Source organism: Puma concolor, chromosome D3 (genome assembly GCF_028749965.1).
Source record: "Puma concolor isolate L17-30 chromosome D3, mPumCon1.1.hap2, whole genome shotgun sequence".
Taxonomy (NCBI): Eukaryota; Metazoa; Chordata; class Mammalia; order Carnivora; family Felidae; genus Puma; species Puma concolor.
This window is the reverse complement of record NC_141678.1, coordinates 17,108,969-17,133,299: the sequence shown is the minus strand read 5'-3', so window position 1 is coordinate 17,133,299 and position 24,331 is coordinate 17,108,969. Positions and strand designations below refer to the sequence as shown.

General features: G+C 54.1%; 2 protein-coding genes and 1 long non-coding RNA gene across 26 annotated transcripts in view; 2 read left to right on the top strand and 1 right to left on the bottom strand.

Moving 5' to 3' along the window:
• Positions 1–24,331, top strand: part of CD3H12orf43 (chromosome D3 C12orf43 homolog) — a 41,173-nt gene that overhangs the window by 8,328 nt on the left and 8,514 nt on the right. For 7 of the 24 annotated variants that reach the window (XR_015242288.1, XR_015242287.1, XR_015242285.1 and 4 more), the window contains exons 6-7: positions 16,001–16,090; positions 21,802–22,877. Coding sequence is in view for 8 of the 24 variants with exons in the window: in XM_086681852.1 (XP_086537978.1) it covers positions 16,001–16,090; positions 21,802–22,402 (691 nt within the window). In the remaining 16 variants the exon portion in view is untranslated. Of the gene's footprint in view, positions 1–362; positions 1,737–16,000; positions 16,091–21,801; positions 23,539–24,331 lie in introns of those variants that run through there. The other 17 variants (XR_015242296.1, XR_015242297.1, XM_086681856.1 and 14 more) reach the window with 13 other exon arrangements.
• On the bottom strand, positions 1,683–23,951 carry HNF1A (HNF1 homeobox A). Its single transcript, XM_086681851.1, has 10 exons — positions 23,391–23,951; positions 16,215–16,414; positions 9,905–10,091; positions 9,219–9,460; positions 8,233–8,384; positions 7,891–8,092; positions 6,780–6,971; positions 5,539–5,660; positions 5,306–5,450; positions 1,683–3,090 (listed from the first exon to the last, which is right to left on the bottom strand). The coding sequence occupies exons 1-10, from the start codon at positions 23,717–23,719 to the stop codon at positions 2,963–2,965; spliced, it is 1,899 nt and encodes a 632-aa protein (XP_086537977.1). The 5' UTR covers positions 23,720–23,951; the 3' UTR covers positions 1,683–2,962.
• On the top strand, positions 11,164–13,347 carry LOC147575345 (uncharacterized). Its single transcript, XR_015242300.1, has 2 exons — positions 11,164–12,213; positions 12,458–13,347. It is a non-coding gene; the product is annotated as an uncharacterized LOC147575345 (long non-coding RNA).

Here is a 24,331-nt window from a genome sequence, read left to right as displayed (position 1 = left end):
GGAGCCGTGTCAGGGAGGTCGAGAAGTAGTACCCTCAGTGGGAGAGGGAAGAGGGTTCTGTTGGGAGTTCGCTTTGGATCTTTACTGCTTTTTGAGCATCACCTTGCGCCAGACACCTCACTCCTGGGGCATCCCTGTGAGACCCACGCACCCATTTCATAGATGGAGACACTGAGGGTCAGAGAGGTTAAGTCACTTAATGAGATCACACAGCTGGGAAGTGGAGAAGCCAATGTTGGAACCCAGGCCGGCCTCATTCCCAAGCTGGAGCTTTCTAGCACCGCCCCCCCCCCCCGACCCCGCCGTGACCTCTTCCTGCTGGCTCTGGGGCCCTGTCCCCACTCTGTGCCCTCCCCTTGTAGCAGCGAGGACAGCGACGAGGAGTGGCAGCGGTGCCGGGAGGCGGCCGTGTCAGCCTCCGACATCCTCCAGGAATCTGCCATCCACGGCCCTGTCAAAGTGGAGAAAGAGGCAAAGAAGAAGAAAAAGAAGTTGAAAAAGAAAGCCAAGAAGGAGGCCGGTGCCGACTCGGTCGCCCCGGCCGCCACCACCACCACAAGCGGGGCCACCATAGGGAAGCAGGAAAAGCATTCACCCAGGCTCAATGGAGACCAGACATCACTTGGGACCAAAAAGAAGAGAAGGAGGAAAAAAGCAAAGGCCAGCGAGGCTTCCCCAATCCCACCAATAAAGAGGGCAGTGGCCATGCCTGCCAACTGATCGGAGCCCCACAGGCACGGGGCCCAACTAGCCCGAGGACGAGGCATTTCCAAGCCCCACCTCCCTCCAAGTTCAAGGACTTGGCTGGACAGAGGTCCAGACTCTGCCCATGATTGGGGCTCGCCCAAGGGTTGGGACAGAGACACGGTTGTAGGGTGAGAAGCCTAATCAAGGCCTGCCCATCTGTGCTCCCGTTGGGAACTGGGGCAGACCTGTGATGCCAGAACATTCCATGGCCTCAGGAAAAAGGAGCCTTCCAGTTACTCAAGACCGAAGGCCACATGGTAAAGCTTCCATCTTCCCAGCACTGTCTGAGGAGAGTAAGTGACAGGAGAGTTTTTCCTTCCTCTCCACCTTCCCAACCTGGTGTGGGAGACCACCTTAACGAGGGAAGGGGCCCCTGAGATGACAAGGCCAAGAAAGAGTTTTGTACTTCTCCCTCCAGGTTGCACAGACTTGATAAAAAGAAGGAGAGAGATTTTTTCCCCCGCTAGGCTGCCAGAATTTTCTTTCTCCACATTTGTGAATGTGCCACACATGATCGTGTCTCTGAGCCAACCAGATTGTTGAAAATAAATGACCCCAGACCTAACAAAGTGATCTGGGTGCTCCTTCCCTGTCCGTGCCGAATCGTGATGAGACATGCTAAATAAACCTCACGTAGGTGGGGTCCTGTCTACACCCCAAGCTGCGTTCCTGCACCCCAGCCTCAAGACTTCGAGAAGCACCACAGCACTTGTGGACCGGTTTTCAGACACCTGCAGCATTCTGCAGGGGAAGAGCAGAAGCTCAAGGTTAAAGTGGAATTCTGGCTTTGTGGCCTTGACTCTGAGGTTTGGCAGAGCGAGAAAGACAGAGGCAGGACGTGAGAGTGTGACCCACCACCACCTCCCTCTGCCTGCCCAGCCCCGTCTGGGCAACATGTGGACAAGCAAGAAGTTTCCAGTATGCGTTTCCACTACTCCGATCCTCATTTCCTTTACTACAAGTTAAATAAATGTACAGGTTGGCTCTTGGCTGGCTGCAAGCCTCGGGGGTGCTGGTTCTGCCCCGGCCCTTTCCTCCGTCCAGGGTGGGAGCAGCCCTCAAGGCCAAGTTGTCTGCAGCAGCCCCTTCCTAGAGAGGAGGTCATAGAGCCCCGGGCTGACAGTGTTCCTCCTGGTGGCACTCAGGACCTCAGGCTCCTGGGTGTGGCTGTGACCACCTGGCCTCCACATCCCTCAGCCGGCCGAGCTCCCAAGCTTCCAGGCATCAGCCCCGTCCCCACGGGGAGCTCCTCCCCGCCGGTCTCGTCTCTCCCCTCACCCTCTGGGCACCTCAGCTCTGTCATCTGCTCAGGCCTTGCTGCCTTCTGACCCCAGCAGCTTGTCCCCCAGACCAGGGAGGGGCTGCAGGGCCCCACGGGCCAGAGGAGCTGTTATCAGAATCTCAACAGCGGCACCAGGCGCAGAGTCACAAGGCTCCCGTGGGGCAAGACGGACTTCCTAGTCCCGAGGGGGGCTTTCCCATTGAGGCGAGATGCCGGGCTGGCGTGAGAAGGTGTGGGGGGGATGAATGGCGGAGAGAACCAGCCATCTTGGAGGCCAGGGGAGGGGTGGCTGAGGACGAGAGAAGCTGGAGAGCCCCGCATGCCTCGGCCGCTAGCCTGAGCCCTCCTGGGGCGTGGGCATCTGAGCCCCAGCCCGGGCACTGGGTAGCCACTCGGAGAATGCTTATGTGAGTGGGGAGCAGGGTCAATAGCTGGAACTGGGGCGGGGCAGAGGGGCCTGGTCAGGGCACAGGTGACAGGACGGGGCCATGTTGATCTTGGGCCTCTCACTGAGCTCCGTGAGTCACAGCTACGCAGGCTTGTGTCCCGAGGAGTGCGGGTACAAGGGTTCCCTTGGGGGTTCCCGGGGGTCTCCACAGGCACAGGCTGGAGGTACCAAAGCCCAAAGGCTGTCCCCTTCTGTTCCAAGTGGCAAGATTCACCCTGAGCAGCAGGGACAGTCCCTCTCGTTCGCGTCTTGCTCTGCTTCCCAGCTCTCCACAGTCCCCTCTCGTGCACTGAAACAGCCCTCCTGAGGTCGGGGCGCCTTGAAACCCTCCTTTCCGTTGCTGACAGAGCAGGGTGGCAGTTTTCCAGGGAAGGCCGCTCTCTTGTGGCAGTGGAAGTTTCACAGGCTCACATGTCCCAGTCACCCCCCAAGTTCGCCGGGCACGCTCCAGGCAGGGCCCAGCCCCTGGGGGGCGGTTGCCGTGGTTACTGGGAAGATGAAGCCATCTGTGTGGAAATGAAGGTCTCGATGACACTGTGGTTGGATGGCAGCAGGTGGCTGTGGCCGTCATTGGAGTCGGAGCTCTGGTACAACACCAGGCTGCTGGAGGACACTGCAGGGGCAAGTGAGACAGCTGGCTGTCTGCCAAGCCCTTCCCAACCCCACCTCGCCCACCCATCCCTGGGGGCCCTTGGGACAGGCCACACAGGGCCTCGCCACCTCCTGAATTACAGCAGATAACCAGATCCCCAAAGCCAGGCCTCTACCCTTGGGTCTTATTAACCCCCAGCCAGGCTCCGGGGCCACCTGGGGGGTGGCCACCTCAGGACGTTTTAGTAGGAACATCGGAGAAGCCCTGGTGGGGCGGTGTGGTTACTTTCAGGCTTCGGCGTTGCTAGGCTGCGGCCCAGTCATGAAACCAAACACTGAAGTGTTGCAGTGGGGGTATTGAGTAGACGCGGTTAACACCGCTGATCAGTTGACTTCAAGTAAAGGAGATTTCTCTGGCTGACACGGGTGGGTCTCATCTAATCAGTCAAAGGCCTTAAGAGCAAAAGCTGAGGCTTCCTAGAGAAGAAGGAATCCTACCTCAAGATTGCAGGATCACATCCTGCCTTTGCTGCCAGACTGGTCGGCCCCACAGGCGTGTGAGCCAGTTCCTTGAATATATATCTATACCGTTGACCCTTAAACAGTGCGAGGGTCAGGGGCGCTGACCCCCTGCGTAGTCACAAATCTGCAGGTAACTTTTGACTCCCCCAAAACTTAGCTACTAATCGCCTACTGTTGACCAATAATATAAACAAGTCAATTGACACATATCTTGTATGTTAGAGGTATTAGGCACTGTATTCTTACAAAAGGTAAACTAGAGGGAAAAAAGTATCATGAATGTCATAAGGAAGGGGAGCCTGGGTGGCTCCGTCGGTTAAGTAGCCGACTCTTGATTTCAGCTCAGGTCACGATCTTGTGGTTCGTGAGTTCAAGCCCCGTGTCGGGCTCTGCGCACACAGCTGGGAACCTGCTTGGGATTCTCTCCCTCTTCTTCTCTCTTAACCCATCTCTCTCTCTCTCTCTTTCCTTCTCTCTCTCCCTCCTTCTCTCTCTCTCTCTCCCGTCCCTTTTTCAAAAATAAATAAATATTAAAAAAGAAGAACATCCTAAGGAAAAGAAAATACATTTACAGTCCTGTGCTGTGTCGGAAAAAATCCACGTGGGGGCGCCTGGGTAGCTCAGTCAGTTAAGCTTCTGACTTTTGCTCAGGTCACGATCTCACAATTTGTGAGTTCAAGCCCCACATCGGGCTTCCTGCTGTCCGCGAGGAGCCTACTTTGGATTCTCTGTCCCCCAATCTCTGCCCCAGTCCCACTCGTTCTCTCTCCCTCTCTCTCTCTCTCTCTCTCTCAAAATAAATAAACTTTAAAAAAAAGTAACTTAAAAAAACAATGAAATAAATCCACATGTAAGTGGACCTGTGCAGTTCAAACACCATGTTGTTCAGGGATCTACTGTATTCCTGTTGGTTCTGTGTCTTACGAGAACCCTGACTGATTCCGACAGCTAAGAGAATGGGCTTTGAGTTGGGACCTGGGTTCAAGTCCTGGCCCTGCCACCTGGTAGTAGCTGTCGGAGGCAAGACCAAGTCCCTCACCTCCTTGGCGTCTGCTTTCCCATTTGTAAAACGGGGATGATGACGCGTGCCCCGTGGGTAGAGCAGGAAGCCCTCAGTTCCTGTCGCTGCAGCCACCAGGGCTGGAGGGAGAAACCTGAGGCTCACGGGATGAAGCGGCTGCCCAAGTCCCGCACTTAGCGAGTGGCCACCCCCGGCCTCAGAGCCCAGCAGCCTGACTCCCCGGTGCCCGCCCTTCATTGACATCGTAGATTGCGGGCTCAGGGCACCGGGGGATGGAAATGAATGGGTCAAGTGCGATGTAGCTGACCTAGAGAGCCCGCACGCTGTTGTTGCTGCGTGGGAACACGGGTCTCCGATTCTCCAGGAAAAGCCAGAAATCACGATTCCTTTGTGAAAGCTCATCTTTAAACGTGGGCAATGAACTCCATGCTAAACCCTGAGCCACCCAACACGCTTGCGAGCTACCTCTGGCCCAAAGCAAGGCCAGATCAGATCGCTCCTCACCGTCACCCTCCCCTGTCTCTCGCAATTCATCTCTTCCCCGTCCCGAGTCAGTGAGATATTCCTGTAAGACAGGCCCACTTCCCTGTGGTTTCACGCCCCTCTTGGCTCCCGTCGGGGGAGCACAGGGCACCCTCCCGTTTGCCGCACACACCTTCCTCCCCACCTGAGGGAGCAGGGAAAGGCGGCTCACCGGTGGGGCTGGCGCTGAGCCGGTGGGTGGGCTGCAGGGGCTGGATGCCGGCGGGGTCCTGGCTGGGGATGTGGATGGTGGTGGTCTGAGACGCCGGCGTATGCAGCCCGGATTCACTGGAGGCCTCCGTGTCTGAGGCGAAGACCTGGGGGAACAGAGCGGCCTCCTGAGCCCCCCATGGGTGCACTGTGGGGTGGGGCCCGAGCGAGGGGCCAGGCAGGCCTGGGCCTTACCTGCTTGGTGGGCGTGAGGCTGGCCAGAGCACTCAGGTTGGTGGTGTCGGTGATGAGCATGGTCTGCGGAAGCAGGCCCGTGTGGGTGTACTGGGCCACCTCAGGCTTGTGGCTGTAGAGGGCTGGCCGGGAGGGAGGAGAGAGGGGGGTAAAGACCAGACACCCTGGGCCAGGCTGGGTCCCTCCTGAGAGGGCCTCAAAGCTGGGCGCTGTGGGGGAGGTGAGGCACGAGGCCTGGTAAGTGGCCCGATGGAGGAGTGCTTGGGGACTCAGGACAGATATCCCAAGCTGGGAGCTCCAGATAGAGGGGTTAGACCCTCTCCCCAACTACAGGACCCTGCTCAGGCTGGCTCCATGGGGGGAAGGCTGGGGGAGGACAGGAACCCACACCCACCACCTGAGGACGACAAGTGTGAACGGCAGTGGGAGGCTAGGTGCTACTGTGCTAAGTACGGGCCACGGAGGGAAAGGCTGGCAGCTCCCGTTAGGGGGTTGAGCGGGACAGAGGGCCGTGTAGCTCCGCCTCCAGGACACCTCTCCAAAATGTCACCCAAAGTTTCACCTACAGCCCGGCCCCACAAGAACGCACATGGACACCAGCAGAAAAGCACATGAGCACACATTCTCACATCGACGCAGATGAAACCATACACGCACATAAATACGTGCACTGAACCAAATCCACACAGATACACAGGTGCACAGTCCCTCAGGCCCGGTTCCGAACTCCACAAAGGTCTGAAAAACCCATAGATTTTCATAAGGTCGGCACTAGAGCGCTTTTGGTGGCAAACTCCCACCCGAGCCCGCTGTGAGGTTGTGCCCCGTCTTTATTAACCTCCTTCGTGGCCTCCTGCCTCCTGCTGCAGACATCCCAGGGCTTTGATGACGAGACACTGCCCGAGCCCCGCTGGGAGTGTGATAAAACATACGGCGGATCCACCATATGTGAAGTCTGAGAAGTAGCGAATTCTGAAATACACGTGGCCCCGTGGGTTGCAGAGAAAGGACGTGTGGTGTCCTCTCACGTGGGTGTGCCCCTGCAAACACCCGTGAACGCCCACGTGCCTTCCCACTCACAGAAACACCACGCATATTTACACACTGAGTCATATTCTGGCCTGCAGACCACCTCATCACAGAAGCGCTCACACACACAGACCACAACAGCTGCTAAGCCACCCTATACCTCCACCCGCCCACCCCGTGCTCGTGGACAGCGTGGGGCTAGGGGTACTCACCGTGGGGGCTCTGCAGCTGGGCCATGGTGGCCATGAAGGGACTCTGGGCCACGTGGCTCTGCATGGGGGGCATGAGTGGCTGCTGGTAGGAAGGGTGCAGTGGCTGGGAGAACTGGACTGGCTGCAGGGTGGTCAGGCTGCTGCCCATGCTGTTGATGACCGGCACGCTCTGTGCCTGAGTGGAGGCCAGGCCTGGAGCGGGAGGGACGGGAGTCAGCCAGGCTTCCTACCCCCTTCACTGCCTCCCCTGGCCCCGCACCGACCCCTGGGGGCACTGTCCCTCCCTCCCAGAGCCAAAGGGTTGGGGGAAGGGAAGAGGCGACCAGGAAACACCTTTGCCCTAGGAGCTGTCACTAACTTACTTGATCTAAGCAAGGCGCTCCCCCTTTCTGAGCCTTTAATTCATTATAGGGGCAGGGGCTTTGTCCAACTAGGTTGGTTCCACAGCAGTGCAAAGGCCCTACAGCTTAGCTCTGTTCCCCTCTCCCAGCAGCTGTCTCTGTGTCTTCTATATTGAGCCTCTGCATCCTGGTTCCTACAAATAAAGTCTTTCTGGGCTTAAAAAAAAACAGGGGCACCGGGTGGCTCAGTTGGTTAAGTGTCCGACTTCAGCTCAGGTCACGATCTCACGGTTCCTAAGTTTGAGCCCTACATTAGGCTCTGTGCTGTCAGCACAGAGCCCGCTTTGGATCCTCTGTCTCCATCTCTCTGCGCCTCCCTTGCTCTCTCTCTCTCTCTCTCTTTCTCTCTCTCTCTCAAAAATAAATAAGACATCTTAGAAAAAACACACGCCACCCAAAACCTACAAAACTTTGATCCCCCTTTTCCCGCTTACTTTTCCCATAGACATTTTGCCTTCCAAGACACTGTGTGACGTCTGCATTATGTTTGCTGTCTGCCTCCCCACTGGAGTCATTGAGATTTCAGTCTGTTTGGTTCACCTATGTATCACTGATGTAGCGTAGTACCTGGCACAGCGCAGGCTCTGAATAAGTATGTGAATGAATGAATGAATGAATGAGTCCCAGTGGCTCTTCCAGGTTCTGGATTCTGTGGCAGTCCCACGAACCCCCCCCACCCGGGTGCCCCCCCCCCATGCCCACCAACTTACCAATGACCAGGGTGGAGGCACCTGTGTTGGTGAAGGTGGGCCCCAGGGAGGCGGGCTCACCGGGCCCAATGGCCATGACCCCAGGAAGTGAGGCCATGATGAGATTCTGGGGCTGTTGGTTGAGGCCTGGGGATGTCTGCTCCAAGCTGTGCAGAGCTGTCAGGGTGCTGACAGGGGGGAGAGGGCCTCCGGTTGCTGAGACCTTGGAGGGGAAACCAAGCTGAGTGAGGGTGGAGCCCCACACTGTCTCCCTGGGGATGACTCCAGAGTCTCCCGGCCAAGGGAGGATGGAAGATGGGGTTGGAAGGCGCTTCTCCACCCGGGGGGTATGAGGACACTCACCAGCTTGGCTTCGGTGCTCAGCAGGCTGTGACTGGGCTCCAGGCCCGTGGGGGACACTTGGTGTAGGGGTGCAGACACCGTCACCAAGGGACCACCGCTGCTTGAGGGCACTTCTGCCCCCTCGCTGGTTGTCGGCTGTCCATAGCGCACGCCTGGAGTGGGAGCAGCGCCCAGCCTCAGCACCTCACTTCCCTGCCCTCCTTGGCCCTCATCACCCCAGACCGCACTGGTGTGCTTAGGCCACTTGCCCTGTGTTTCTGTGTGCCAGCGGCAAACTTCACCTGAGCATCCTCCTGCCAGCTCCTGGGCTGGCTGCCTCCAACTCCTTGAAGGCAAGACCTGAGTTTTATTAGCTCCATGGCCCCCACTCCTCGCACTACATGTGATAGGCAGTAGGTGTGCAGTGAAAGGCATTTGAATCAACATGAGCTGATGCTGATGAAATTGCAGTGAGCCAAGTTGAATAGAAGGAACTGGAATTAGTTCAATGAAATGGAATCCAGCTGAATTGAGCCTGAAATGGACTGAGCTAGATTGAGCGCGTGGAGTTGAACTGAATCGGATCAAAGAGAATTGGATTGAATTGAACTGAGCTGTACAAAATTAATTTCATTTCCTCCAATTATATTTAATTAGACGGGTGTAATTTAAAGGACCTCAATTGGATCATATGGAGTTGAACAGAATTGAATTGAAGTGAATTGAATTGAACTGAAGTCAATTGATCTTGAGTGAATGAACTGAATGGAAGTAACCCAAGTCAAGTTAGGCTGGACTGGAGAATAGAGGGGCGTGGTCAGTGGGATGGACAGGAGAGGACTGGATAGAGACTGTAATGAGTGGAGTGGAGTGATAAGGATCCAAGCTGAAGTGCTGAGAGGTTTGGGTGGCTACCGCCACTGAGGTGGTGCTCCCCAGCTCCCCAGCCGACACTCGTGTCCCCTCTACCCTCTACATTTCAACCCCCCTGCCCACATATCACTCACCGTGGACTTTACTGGGGGAGAGGGCGGGCGGGGGCAGTCCCGGGGAGCTGTGGGCTGGCAGCGCAGGGCCCGGGCCTGGCCCCGGTGGCGGCCCGCTGTATGTGTCCATGGCCAGCTTGTGCCGAAAAGCTTCTTCCTTGCGCCGATTGGCAAACCAATTGTAGACGCGCACCTCCGTGACGAGGTTGGAGCCCAGCCCCTGTGCCTGCGATGGTGACACCCCCCTCTGGATGCACTCCGCCCTGCAGAAATGGCCACTCATGAGCCTCCAGGCCAGGCTCAGAGGAACCCTCTCCTGGGGCTGGAGGTGGCGAAGAGAGTTCTGAGCGGTAGGGTTCTACCTTAGTGTTTAAAACTGGCAGATCTGGGTTCTAATCCCAGTTCTGCTGTGTGGCCTTGAGCAAGTGTCTTAGCCTCTCTTAGTCTCTCCATTTATAAAGTGAGCAAAATAGCCATGAGGCTAGATGAGGGTGAATGAGATGAGCGGCCACGCAAGGGTTGCTCGGGTGGGTGGGGAGTAGGTGCTAGGAGTGGAGCTAGGTTGCAGACACTGAGCGGAAGTTGAGTGCCCCAGGGCCAGCAGGAGGAGCTCTCAAGGACTGGCGAGCCCTCCTCAGAACCCAGAGCCACCCAACCTTGCCCCAGCCCAGACCAAACCAGCCCCGCTAACCCACCAGCCATTATACCTATTGCACTCCTCCACCAGTGCCTCTCGCTCCTCCTTGCTGGGGTTCTTCTGCCTCTCGTAGGCCTGGAACAGGATCTGCTGGGAGGCTGGGCCCCACTTAAAACGGTTCCTCCGCCCCTTCTTGGTCGGCAGCTCATCACCTGTGGGCTCTTCAATCAGCCCACCCTGCCCTGCGTGGGTGAACTCTGTAGGCACAGAGAGCCATCAGCAGGGCCCTGGCCACTCCCGCCTTCCCGCTTCTGACCACGCTCCCGGTTCTTTCTCATTCCCAGGGTGCTGAGCCAAATGAGTTTACAGCTAGAACTTAGAAATCATCTAACCCGGGGACGCCCAGGTGGCTCAGTCGTTTAAGCGTCCCACTTCAGCTCAGGTCACAATCTCGCGGTTCATGGGTTCGAGCCCCACGTCAGGCTCTGTGCTGACAGCTCAGAGCCTGGAGCCTGCTTTGGATTCTGTGTCTCCTTCTCTCTCTGTCCCGCCTGCTCATGCTCTGTCTCTTTCAGTCTCTCAAAAATAAATAAACATTAAAAAAATTTTTTTTAGAGGTGCCTGGGTGGCTCAGTCGTTTAGACGTCTAACTTTAGCTTAGGTCATGATCTCATGGTTTGTGGGTTAGAGCCCCGCGTCGGGCTCTGTGCTGACAAGCTCGGAGCCTGGAGCCTGCTTTGGATTCTGTGTCTCCCTCTTTCTCTGCCCCTCCCCCGCTAGTGCTCTGTCTCTCTCTCTCTCTCTCTCTCTCTCTCTCTCAAAAATAAATAAACAGGGGCGCCTGGGTGGCGCAGTCGGTTAAGCGTCTGACTTCAGCCAGGTCACGATCTCGCGGTCCGTGAGTTCGAGCCCCGCGTCAGGCTCTGGGCTGATGGCTCAGAGCCTGGAGCCTGTTTCCAATTCTGTGTCTCCCTCTCTCTGCCCCTCCCCCGTTCATGCTCTGTCTCTCTCTGTCCCAAAAATAAACGTTTAAAAAAAAATTAAAAAAAAAAAAAATAAAAAAAAAATAAATAAATAAATAAATAAACATTAGAAAAAAATGTTTTTAGAAATCATCTAGGGCGCCTGGGTGGCGCAGTCAGTTAAGCGTCCGACTTCAGCCAGGTCACGATCTCACGGTCCGTGAGTTCGAGCCCTGCGTCAGGCTCTGGGCTGATGGCTCGGAGCCTGGTGCCTGTTTCCGATTCTGTGTCTCCCTCTCTCTCTGCCCCTCCCCCATTCATGCTCTGTCTCTCTCTGTCCCAAAAATAAATAAACGTTGAAAAAAAAATTAAAAAAAAAATCATCTAATCCAGTGATGACAGTCACACAGCACACATACCATCACTGTCTTAACCTGTGTCCAAGGCAGACATTACTAATCAACCCCTTCACCCAAATGTCCATCCACTGATGAATGGATGAAGAAGATGTGGTTTATACATACAATGGAATACTACTTGGCAATGAGAAAGAATGAAGTCCTGCCATTTGCAACAACGGCTGGAACTGGAGCATGTTATGCTAAGTGAAATAAGTCAGTCGGAGAAAGACAGATACCATGTTTTCACTCACATGGGGAACTTGAGAAACTTAACAGAAGACCGTGGGGGAAGGGAAGGGGAAAAATAGTTTCAAACAAAGAGGCAGGGAGGCAACCTCATAAGGGACTCTTAAATACAGAGAAAAAACTGAGGATTGATGGGGCAGGGAGAGAGGAGAAAATGGGTGTGGGCATTGAGGGGGGCACTTGTTGGGATGAGCACTGGGTGTCGTATGTAAACAGTCATGGGAGGCTACCCCCGAAACCAAGAGCACACCGTATATACTGTATGTTAGCCGACTTGACAATAAAATACATTTTAAAAACCATTAAAAATAAATCTTAAATTTGCTAAGAAAAAAATTAAAAAAAAAAAACCTGCACAGTTTTCTAGTGAACCAAGACATAAGCTCGCAATCTTTCCCAATACAGGGCTCCAGGTAAGCATTGGCATTTGTTCAGATCTAACACATTTGCTATCTCATTTTCCAGATGAAGAAGCTGAGGCTCAGAGAGGCTAAATATCTTTCCAGGGATGCACAGTAGAACAGAAACTTGAACCACATTTCTTGAGTAGGTTCAGAGCTATTTCAAACTTTTCAGACCTGTAAAGCACACTTAAAATGCAAGTGTTGGCCAAGAGAGGAGAGACCCAGCCAGCCCTTGTCAGCTGGTTCTACATTAATAGAAACTGTTGGATTATCCCTGAGCAAGCCTCCAAGAGAATAGAACAGATAAATGCCAAGCCATTTTTATGAGAGGGGAGGCAGGAAGATCGAGTCGGGGATAGTGCAGGAGTGCCTTCATCATCTGAGTTTCTTTTTTTTTTTTTAATTTTTTTTTCAACGTTTTTATTTATTTTTGGGACAGAGAGAGACAGAGCATGAACGGGGGCGGGGCAGAGAGAGAGGGAGACACAGAATCGGAAACAGGCTCCAGGCTCCGAGCCATCAGCCCAGAGCCTGACTCGGGGCTCGAACTCACGGACCGCGAGATCGTGACCTGGCCGAAGTCGGACGCTTAACCGACTGCGCCACCCAGGCGCCCCTTTCATCTGAGTTTCAAGAGGCAGAAGCCAGCACCAATGCTCTGGGGACAGGTGGGATTAGACCCACCTAGAAGCCACTAGAAGCCCGCTTGACTCAGATTCCAACTGACTTCGTTGACCATCTCTCCTGGCAGCGGGCTGGACCAAGATCTGGAGTACCAGACATGACTTGGCCCAGAAAACTAAGATATTTCAGCTTAAAAAAAAACTATCTGTCGGGGCGCCTGGGTAGCTCAATCTGTTAAACATCTGATTTCAGTTCAGGTCATGATCTAGCGGTTCATGAGTTCGAGCCCCACCTTGGGCTCTGTGTTGACAGCTCAGAGCCTAGAGCCTGCTTCTGATTCTGTGTCTCCTTCTCTCTCTCTGCCCCTCCCATGCTCACACTGTGTCTCTCTCTCAAAATAAATAAGCATTAAAAACTATCCTGGCAAGTCCATCAAAAACAAGGAAAATCCGAGAAACTGTCACGAGCCAGAGCAACCTAAGGCGGCATGACAACTATATACAGCGTCTCCACAACTGGATACAATCCTGGACCAGAAACAGGACATTAACGTTAGGGAAAAACCGAAGAAATCTGAATAACGAAGTACGGACTTAATAATCCTGTGTCAGTGTTGGTTTGCTAATCATGACAAATGTCCCATACTAGGGGTGGCTGGGTGGCTCGGTCGGTTAAGCAGTTAAACGTCAACTCTTGATTGAGGCTCGGGTCATGATCTCATGGTTCGTGGTTTGGAGCCCCGCATCAGGCTCTGCGCTGACGGTGCTGAGCCTGCTGGAGATTCTCTCTTCCTCTCTCTCTCTCTCTCTCTCTCTCTCTCTGCCCCTCCCCAGCTTGTGTTCTCTATAAATAAATAAATAAATCTTTAAAAAAATGTCCCATACTAGTGTTAATAATAGGGAAAGCTGGGTCTGGGGTAAACTGGGAGTCTCTCTACCATCTGCCCAGAAGTTCTGAAAATCAACACTTATTCTAAAATTCTATTATGTGCTATTTCAGTTTTATCTGCTAAGGAGGCGTAAATTAAAGCCATGCTAATTTTCTAAAAGCACGTAGTGCCTTCAAAGTATGTCATCTACAGTCCCAGCCCCTTGAGACCCGAGAGTATGCTCCTGGCAGATAGAGGTGGTGCAGACACTCACTGGCCCCTCGGGCATCAGGAGGTGTTGCTATTTCTGCACGAATAAGCAATCAGTGATCATCTTTGTAAGAAAATATTAATGCTTTCCCATAGTGGTTGCTCGGTAAATGTCAGTTCACTTAATATTTTAATCAGCCTGCTGATAATGCCAATATCATAGTTTTTCGCAGCTTTTAAAAGTTGTTTTTTTAAGGGCACCTGGGTGGCTCAGTCGGTTAAGCGTCTAACTCTCGATTTCAGCTCAGGTCATGATCTCACAGTTTGTGAATTCAAGCCCCACATCGGGCTCTGTGCCGACAGCTCAGAGCCTGGAGCCTGCTTCGGATTCTGTGTCTCCCTCTCTCTCTGCCCCTCCCCTGCTCATATTCTCTCTCTCTCTCTCTCTCTCTCTCTCTCTCTCTCTCTCATAAGTAAACATAGGGGCGCCTGGGTGGCTCAGTCGGTTGGGCGACCGACTTCACTCAAGTCATGATCTCACAAATTGTGAGTTCGAGCCCAATGTCAGGTTCTGTGCTGACAGCTCAGAGCCTAGAGCCTGCTTCTGCTTCTGTGTCTCCCTCTCTCTCTGCCCCTCCCCTGCTCATGTTCTGTCTCTCTCCTTCAAAAATAAATAAACATTAAAAATTTTTTTAAATAAATAGACATTCTAAAAGACTTCCAGCTTGTATAAGTAAATAAACAAACAGCAAATCGATATGTGAAATTTAGGACTTTAACATTTTAATAAACGTTTAGGAAGCATGGTGAGGAAAGTTTATTTTTTTAATTACCAAACATGCAGATTGTCGCTATGTCTTCATAAGGAACTACGGGAGTATCTATCAAAAATTTTCAAGTACCTACACTCTGACCTAGAATTTCACTTCTAGAAATTATTCAATAGACACTCTCGTGTGAGCACAAATAGATACAAAAAAGGATGTTCTTTGAAGCAATTGGTTCTAACAGCACATTGGAAAAACCCTAATAAAAGTCCTTTGGTAGGGAGCCAATTAAACAAATAACGGTACATCCAAATAACAGAATAGCTAGCAGCAAAGCAGAGGAGGGGCATCTGGGTGGCTCAGTCAGCTAAGCATCTGACTCTTGATTTCAGCTCAGGTCATGATCTCACGGTTTGCGGGTTCGAGCCCCGCACTGGGTGCTGTGCTGACAGCACGGAGCCTGCTTGGGATTCTTTCTCTCACCCTCTCTGTCTCTGTCCCTCCCCCACCCATGTGCACTCTCTTGCTCTCGCTTAAAATTAAAAAAAAAAAAAAAAGCAGAGGAAAATACATATATATTGCTAGTATATGCATTAAATATCTCTGGAAGTATACATCAAACTGGGGGTGTCCTTTAGGAGAAGAACACCTAATTTTTATTGTAAACTCTATTTTCTCCTATTTTTTTAATTAAAAAAAATTTTTTAATGTTTATTTCTGAGAGAGAGAGCGTGAGTGGGGGGGTGGGGGCGGAGAGAGGGAGACACAGAGTCGGAAGCAGGCTCCAAGCTCTGAGCTGTGAGCACAGAGCCGGACGCTGGGCTGGAACCCACAGACTGAGATCCATGACCGGTGCTGAAGTCGGCCTCTTAACCGACTGAGCCACCCAGGTGCCCCCTCCTATTTTTTAAAATTAAGTATGTATTGCCTTTTTAAAAACCTTGGATAAATCATAAAATAAACGTTTTTTTTTTTTAAATTTTTTTTTTCAACGTTTATTTATTTTTGGGACAGAGAGAGACAGAGCATGAACGGGGGAGGGGCAGAGAGAGAGGGAGACACAGAATCGGAAACAGGCTCCAGGCTCTGAGCCATCAGCCCAGAGCCCGACGCGGGGCTCGAACTCACGGACCGCGAGATCGTGACCTGGCTGAAGTCGGACGCTTAACCGACTGCGCCACCCAGGCGCCCCTTTTTTTTTTTTTTAATGTCTACACATAGGCTCAGTAGTGTGAAAGTGCACTTGGGATTTTGTGGGGTGTGAGGTCGGGTAAGGAAACCCAGACTTCTCTGAAGAGAGCGTGGCCACATCTGGAGTTTGCAATGGAGGATTCCCTGAGCCTACACCTTGCCTCTGAGTCTTTACTCAGGCTGCTCCTTTGGCCCAAACACCATTCCCTGCCGCCTCCATGGGCCAAAATTCCGTTCTGACTTTAAGACCTAGTCTGAAAGTTCTGCCTCTGGTGTGGTCCCTCCTGATGCCCCTGCCTCCCCGCTGACAATAGATTACTCTCTGGTCCTCTGCCAGCTCAACATTTTGAGATACTTCATGAAGTCCTACTCTGCCCTGGGCCTGGCACACGGTGAATGCTCCGTAAACACTAGCCGTTACTGTTGTTTTTATCACATTATAATACATGTCTCGCTGTATCATGATGATCTTTTCTGCTTCCCATCTACACAGAACACTTAGAAGGCAAGGACTCCATTCACCCATCCGCGGATGCCCAGGACCAACCTACTCCCCTCCCCCAGAGTGCTTTGCGCGGAACAGGTACTAAGCGCCAGTTGACTCGCATGGACTTCCGCTCAGACGGCCTATCCCCGTCATGCGGTGGAGGAGCTTCCGGCCCCCACCCCAGAGCTGCCAGGGAGGACGGGCTGTGGTCTTTACTTACGCTGGGCCACCTCTCGCTGCTTGCGGACGTACCAGGTGTACAGGGCCGCTCGCTTCTGTGTCTTCATGGGGGTGCCCTTGTTGAGGTGCTGGGACAGGTGCGACTGGTTGAGGCCGGTGGTGTCGACTACCTCCCTCTGTGGGATGTTGTGCTGCTGCAGGTAGGACTTGACCATCTTGGCCACGCGCCACGGGTCCTCCCTAGGAGGAGGGGCCAGGACAGAGGCTGCTGGGCGTGGGGGTGCAGGCAGGGTCGGGGGTCCCGTCAGCCCTGAGAATGGGGATTGGGGGTGAAAGCAGGCGTGGGGATTGGGACCTACACTTAGACTCAGGGACAGCAAGGGAGGGGCACTCGTGCCAGGACACAGGAACGCAGACACATGAACATGGGAACAGAGACTTGTAGGCACACACGTGTGGACACAGGCCTCAAACAGTGCCACACAGACGCGGGCACAGTGAAAAGTTTAGAAACATGAATGCACAGACATATGGACTGACATGAAGACATGAACTGACTCCCACCAGAAGCTATACAAGCCACTTGGGGAAGATCCTCACCTTTGTGCCTCCTTTGAAGACCCCCCACCTCCTCCTACCTCAAAATGTTGTTTGTGGCTGTGTCTTATCCACTGTGAGAGACCGTAAACACTTGGAGGGCAGGAACTCTCTGGTTCTCAGCACCCAGAATAGGCCTGCATGCCCATGGTGAATGCATGAATGAATGAATGGATGGGTGAGTGGGTGGATGGATGGGATGGTGGATGGGTGGATGAATGAATGGATGGGAGGGTAGGTGGATAAAGGGATGGAGAAATGGGTGAGTAAATGTGATGATGGGTGGATGGATGGATGGATGGATGGATGGATGGATGGATGGATGATAAATATATGATAGTGACTGGATGGTTGGATGAATGGATAGGAAGGTAGATGGATAGGTAGATAGAGGAATATGTAGATGGGTGGACAGGTAGATGGCTGGGCAAATGGGATGGTGGGTGGTGGATGGATGGATGGGTAGTTTGATGAATGGATAGGAGGATAGATGGGTAAGTGAATAGGGGTGTGAGCAGGTGGATGGATGGATGAGGGAGACCTACTTGGCGGGGGGTGGTTCTGAAAACAAGGAGAGAAAAGCAATTCTCTCATTTTACAGGCAGGGTCACTGATGCTAAGAGTGCTGGCATAGCATCTTTTGGCCAAGGTCACAGGGACAGCCCAGCAGAGTCCCATCCCATATGAAGGGGTTCAGTTCTAAGTCAACCTATCAGGTACAAATCACATAGGGTCAAAACACCCCCTGAAAATCTGTACTAACCTCTAGGCTGTGGCCTGGCCAGTTTCCCAGAGCACAGGGGCAGACAGGTCCAGGTGAAAAGGTCGTCAGCTGGTATACAGCTGTGTGTGTGTGTGTGTGTGTGCGCACCTGAATCCCACTCTGTGGGCTGAGACTCTCTCACTGGAGAGACAGCCATCCACGATTCATGTTCTTATCCCCTGCTCACTGTGGAGAATGGGGGGCTCTGAGTGCCTGTACTACACAAATGCTCTCTCTCCCCCTTCTGTTCTGTCTCAGCCCTCCTCTCTGCCCCGTCCTCCCCTGAGTTTGTAGGACAAATATGTCTGATGAAAACAGCTCCACACAACAGTGCTGACACAGGAGAGCAAGGGCGGGGGGCGGGGTTTGAACCCAGCTCTGTGTGGCTCCAAAGCCTGAGGCTCTCGCCTCCTCAGCTGAGCCGTTCGCTTCTAGAATTTGAGCCTCCGGGTATTCGCACGTGTGACAAATAGCAGGTGTGGGAGGCAGTTCATCGCCATGTTTGGCACAGCAAAATATGGGAAACCACCTAAGTGCCAGCGAAAGGGTACCAATCGCGGTACCTCCAGCAGATGCGGCCATAAAAACCCAGTGAGAAAGCTCTCCCTGCGCCCTGATGGAACAGAGCCCCTCTGGTAGGTCTGCTGTGCGATTTGTGTAAAATGTGAAATGGCCTGACAGATTTCCACATATTTGCTTGTGTTTGCATGAAATACCGGAAGAACACAGAAGACACTTTTGACACCAGTGGTCTTGAGATACAAATGGAGTGCCGGGGCCAGGGGGAGAGGACGGTGTCCTCTGTTGCTTTTCTGCACTTTTAAAATAATGTAATATATCGTTGTACCATATGCTATTCATGCATGTATAACACTTAAAACTAAATTGTAAAAGAACAAAAAGCAAATAAGCCCCCCAGCACTTTGAGGCCCACCTCATACTGCCTTCTCCCCTTCCCTCCTTCCCTCCTTCCCAAAGAACCAGCCTGGCCTTGCCCCCTTGATGATGCCCTTCTCAGGTGTGATAGGCACAGAGCCTTTCAGCAGCTTGGGTCCCGTGACTTTCTCCTTTTTATCAGCAGTTCCCATACGCGTAGGGAGGGAAGGGAGGCAGGGGCCACTCAATTTAAGTCGGCCGGCAGTCGGTACGGCAAAGTCCCAGTTGTAGAAGAATGACCGACGTGAGAATTCGTGTTTCTTACTTGCCGTGAACCAGGCACTGCGCTAAAGGCTGGTCATTTACATTTTACCATGTAACCCTGGGAACCAGGTGCTACTTATGTGCCCATTTCACAGATGGGAAAACAGAACCTCAGAAAGGGAGTGCTTGTGCAAAGTGACCTAGCTGGGACTCCAGAATATTTCTCTTTTTTCCAGACACCTCCCCCCACCCCAACCAGAGCTCTCCTGGAGCTTTTCCTCCTCCCTGCATTTAGGATCCTCCTTGTCAACCCCTCCCCTGCTCCCTGGATGCCAGTCAGAGCCAGGAGGGAAACGAGGTACAAAGTCCGGTGTTGTGCTTCGAGGCAAACATGTTTATCTGATTCTGGAGCCAGGCTGCCTGTTGGCCTCCCTCCTCCCCCCGCTGTAGGCATCACCCTCCTGAGCAACCCTCCCTCCCTCCCTTCTCTCTTCTCAGGAGAGAATGAGCTAAGTCTTTCTCTCGGGGGGGGGGGGGGGGGGCTCCCTGGCTCACACTAAAGATTCACTATCTGTCACTGTCCATTTGATTCACCGTGTCTCTCTCTGTATCTGTCTTAGCTTCTCTCTGCCTCTCTCTCTCTTTCTCTCTGTCTCTCCTGTCTGTGTCTCTGTTGTTTGCTCTGTCTCTTGCTCACATCAGTCTCAGAGGACCTGACCCCTTTCAGGGCAGTTCTCCCAACCCAGCACGAAGAGGCCACCTCTCCAGATATCTCCTGCTCTTATTCTAATGGGTTTAAGGGTCAAGGCAACCCGGGTTCACATCCCACCACGGCGCCCTAGCACGATGTGCGCGTGCCCCACGCCTCATCTGTACCGTGGCAGGAAGCCCACGTCTGCCTCCCAGTGCCCTTGGGACAAATGAGTGAGTTTCAAACAGGAGTGAACCGCGTAGAGCGGGGCCTGGCCCGTGACGCTCAGTAAGTACAATTTGTCACCATCATCATCATCGTCGTCGTCATCATGATGATGTGGCCCTGGGACCCCCAGCCCCAGAGCAGAGGGCAGAGGACCCAGGAGAGGTGAAGATCTGCGCACGTCTCCTCCTCCCACCTGCTACACATTATGGGCTCAATCAGAGGTTCAAGACTTTGGGCCTTTGGCTCGCTGGCCCCGGGGGTTTCAGAGGGTCCAAGGCTGTGGAGCTTGGAGAGCAGCTGGAAGGGGAGCTGAGTTCTCAGTGCATGTGGCTGGTGGAGGGGGGAGGGTTCCCATCTCGGGTTGAATCTCAGCTCTGCCACTCGCTATCCAGGTGGCCTTAGGAGATGGCTTAACCTCAGTGTGCCTCAATTTCCCCAGCTGTGATACTGGGTTAATAGTATTTCATAGGTTGCCAGGAGGAGAAAATGAGTTCCACGATTTGTAAGCCACCGTGACCTCTAGAGCCCTGCGTGGAAGTGAGTGGATGGGAGGTTAAGAGCAAGAACTCGGGAGGATAAAAAGGAAATAAGCTTATCAAGGAAGGGCATTCAACCTCAAGGGTGCTGTGCAGAGCACGGGGATTAGGAGGACCTGGGGTCCCAGTCCCAGCCTTAGTACTTTGTAAATTACCTTGGGCAAGTCGTTTTGCCACTCTGAGCCTTAAGTTTGCTCATCTGTAAAATGGGACTATTACTCATAGTAACCGTTTACTGCCCCGTGGGTAAGTGTTATTGTCATCTCTGCCTTGCGGACGAAACTAGGGCTCAGAGGCATGAAATCACCTGCCCAGGTTAGGGTGGGGTTGATTTGGGATTTGAACCCACGCAGGTTGGCCTCAGTCAGAGATGTCAGACTGTCCCACCTTAACCGCTGTCTTCCTGGGTCTCAATGCCCTGGTGCTGCCTGATGGAGAGGATCAGAGACCCTCAGGTTGTGGTTTGAGCTGCTCAGGAACAGGGAGGACCCGGGAGGAGACCCGGGAAGGAGCCCTGGGTACAGGTTCCTCCCTTGACCTTAACAGATGTCCCCAGGGCTTCAGGGAACCCTAGCCACCCTTTCATTCTTGCTCTGTGTTAGCCACTGGGCTAGATATCAGGGTGGTAAACCAGGCCACACAGAAGCTCTGAAAAGTTTCTATTTTCATGACAGGAGATAGAGAACACACAAAAATAGATCATCATAAGTAAAGTTAAGGGACAAAGGCTAGTAACAGAAGGTGGTGGAAGACAGCATGATTGTAGTGGGTCCTGCCTTTAGATAGGGAGTCAAGGAGGGCCTCCCTGAGGAGGTGACATTTGAACAAAAGGAGAAGAGGGAATCGGTCATGGGAAGATCTAGAAAGAAGTGTCCGCAGAAGGAACTGTACATGCAAAGGCCCTGAGGTAGGAATCAGCGCATTCAACATAACTGGAGGAAAGGGAGGGAGGGAGAGAAGGTCCCTCAAGAAGAGGTCAGGGAACCAGGACAGAGAATTTGAATTTTATTCATTGGCCAGCTAGGGAAACTGAGGCAGGAGAAGAGACTTGCCCAAGGTCACGCGGTGAACTAAGGGTGGAGGTCTGAGGGAAGAGCTCAGGTTCCCGATCACCACTTGCTCACCTAGGACCCACCCTGCCTCTTTCCACACACTGTCTTCTCCAAAGACATGGCTTCCCCTGGAAACCTGGCCTGTGCACCATCCCTTCCAGCCTTAACCTCCCCCACCCCCAGTGTCCAGGCCTTCCTCACGGGTGCCCACCCCACTCCCTCCTGTGCCCTGAGGGTACAGGCCCCACTTTTTCCCCTCGGGGCGTTTTCAGATCCCTTTTGTTACCTGAACAATAAGTAACCCAGGTAGTTAGTTATAAACTCCGCAGGAACAAGGAGCTGGTTGATAATTTATAGCAACATCTCAAATTTAAATGGAAAGTAAATAGCATGCTGTTAGCATTAAAGAAAACCCAATCGGGGCAGGCGGGGAAGCACTCCAGCCTCCTCTCAGCTTGGGGCGTCTCGCTCTCTCCCCAGCCCCTTCTCCCAGCTGGGTGTGAGCCCCTCTGCCCTCCTGGCTCCTCCGCTATCCCGTGCTTCTTCAGGCCTCTGCATCTCACCCCCCCCCCCTCCCCCATGCCCTCTGTCTTCCTCAGTGGCTCTTCTCTCTCTCGCAGCTTCCAGGATCTCTGCTGGTCCCCAGGGAGCACTTTGACCTCTGCTCCCCCCTCAAGTGCTGTGGATCGAGCCTCCCCCCCCACCCACCATTCCACTAAAGGGGCTGCTGATCAACAGGCCCCACCCAGCCAGGTAAGAAAGGCCCTTGGCACCTCCTGCCCCCACTCCCACCCCAAAGCCCCCAGTCCCATCTGGGGCCCTGAGCAGGTCTGGCCCAGCCCCACCCTGTCCCGGTGGCCCTCGCCCTGGGTCTGGCAATGCCTGACTCTTTGCCCCTCCCCTGCAGCTCAGCAGGGCCCTTTGCCCTCTTCTTCCTGCCAAGTCAGGGGGCCCAAGCTGCTCCCTGCCCCCTGCCCAGGCCCTCACAAGGCCAGGCAGACCCTGAGGGCTCCCCCACCCCAAGCTGGGATCAGGACCTTGGACAGAAAAAGAGATGGTCCCCTAGAGAGCGTCTCTGGGACTCTCCCTCTGGCTGCCTCGTCCTGGGAATTGAAAGCACCAAACAGAGTGGCTGTGGAGTCTCAGCTGGGTGGCCTTAGTCAAGCTACCTTCCCTCTCTGGGCCTTGGTTTCCTCATCTGTGAAGCAGAGTTATGCCTAGCTTCCTTCCAGGGTTCGTCTCAACATTATCTGAACATCTGCGTATAAAACTGCAGTACAGTGCCTGGTTGTTAGGATTAGAGCTTAGGAGCCTTTGGGGAGGCAGTCCCTGTAGCCCCTGGGCCCCCTCCCCCCACCCCTGCTTGGTGGGAGGTTGGTTGGCCCAGGTCTCCCCAGGCCATCTTTACAAGTTAATGATCACAGGCCTTATCAGAGCCTTTTACCGTTTATAAATTTATAAAACAAAAGAGAAATAATAAAGCTCGTGGGTAATTAGTAACCAGGTCAGCACTGCTGAGGAGAGGGGAGGCATCGGGCTCAGACCCACCCAGTTCTCTGGGAGATGGGGAGCCGGCCAGTGGATGGGGGTACACAGGGAGGCCTCTAATGGTGCCTGCTGGTGAGTTGTGGGGGCCTAACTAACACTGTGCAGGAAAGGGGAACCAGATCCTGCTCCGAGGTTCCATCTCGCTCAGGTAAGACCTGGGCTTTCCTGGCTTAATGCTTGAGTCCCTGGGTGGCTAAGGGAGCCCCTGACCTCGGCACCCCCTCTCGCTAACCGTGCTTCCTGACCCTGGAGCCTGCGATCTGAGTGCGTAGCAGGAAGTTAGGGTTTGGGAAGTAGAAATGGCCCTGGTGGCTAAAAATTCCCACCACCCTCTGGTTCTCCAGGCACTTGAATTATGAGCTTTCCTGCTTTCCACCCCCCACCCCCACCCCGGCTCAGAGCTCCCCTGGAGCATGCCCTTCCTTCTCAAGCACTGGGTGGAAAGCCCTGGCTCACGGGAACTGGGGACCTTGCCGAGGGCCAGCTCAGGGGCTGGGAGACTCCAGCCTCTGAGCAAGGACGCCCCGAGCTCTCGGGGGCCCTGTCCCCCTTCCTCACAGCCAGGCTAAGAGCCATAGCTCCCAGACGAAGGGCTAGTTGAGAGCCGAGGGTGGGCCTCCCTGGGCTCTTTGAACGCCGGGGACGGGCAAGGGGTCCTTACTGCAGCAGGGTCTCCACCACGGCCTTCTGGTGGGCCGCCTCCTCGGGGCTGAGGTTCTCCAGCTCTTTGAGGATGGGCGGCGTGAAGTCTTCCCCATCGTCGTCCGTCTCGTCCTCGGAGCCCCTTGCCTCCCCCAGCCCATTGGGCAGCTCGGCCAGCTCCGCCCGACCGCCACCGCCGCGGGACTCCCCCTTGTCCGGGGGGCCATCTCCGGCCAGCAGGTAGGGCCCCGGCTCCCCCAAGGCCTGGATCAGCGCCTCTTTGCTCAGGCCTGACTCGAGCAGGGCCGCCAGAAGCTCCGTCTGCAGCTGGCTCAGTTTAGACACCATGGCTCCACCACCACCACCGGGCCACGCGGCCTGGGGCCACCACACCGGCCACCTCCCCCACCGAGTGGGCTGTCTACTGGCTGGCCGATCGGCAGGCAGTCACGAACCAGGCTCTTTGCGCCTACTGCCCCCCCAAACCCCACTAACCAAGCCCTGTGGGCACCCCCAACCCCCAACTCTGGCCCCAGCGGCCAGTGAATCAGGGCCCCTGCCCGCTCTGTTTACATTGGAGCTGGGGAAATTCTCCAAGGTTCATATTTATCCGTGTGCTTAGCGAAGGGACTGAACTTTGGACTTCAGCCCTGCAAAGTGCAGGCCTCACGGCAGCGCAGAGGGACGGGGGAGCCGAGGCCTTCAACGGGAATGGGCAGCGGGGAGGGTGGGGGAGGCCGTGGCAGGGGGCAGGGCAGCTGGGACGGAAGGGGCTGGGGGCCACCGAGGCCTTCTGGCGAACAGCTTCGGTCCCGCCCCGAGGACTTTGTAGGGGGTTCAGGCCGAGGCAAGAGAGGAAAAAAATAGCGGGTTTCCCTGGGGAACTGAAGCAGCAAGGGGTTCTAGGCAGGCGGGTCGGCTCTCCTGAAGGTCAAGGCTAGGTCACGTCCATTTTGAGAC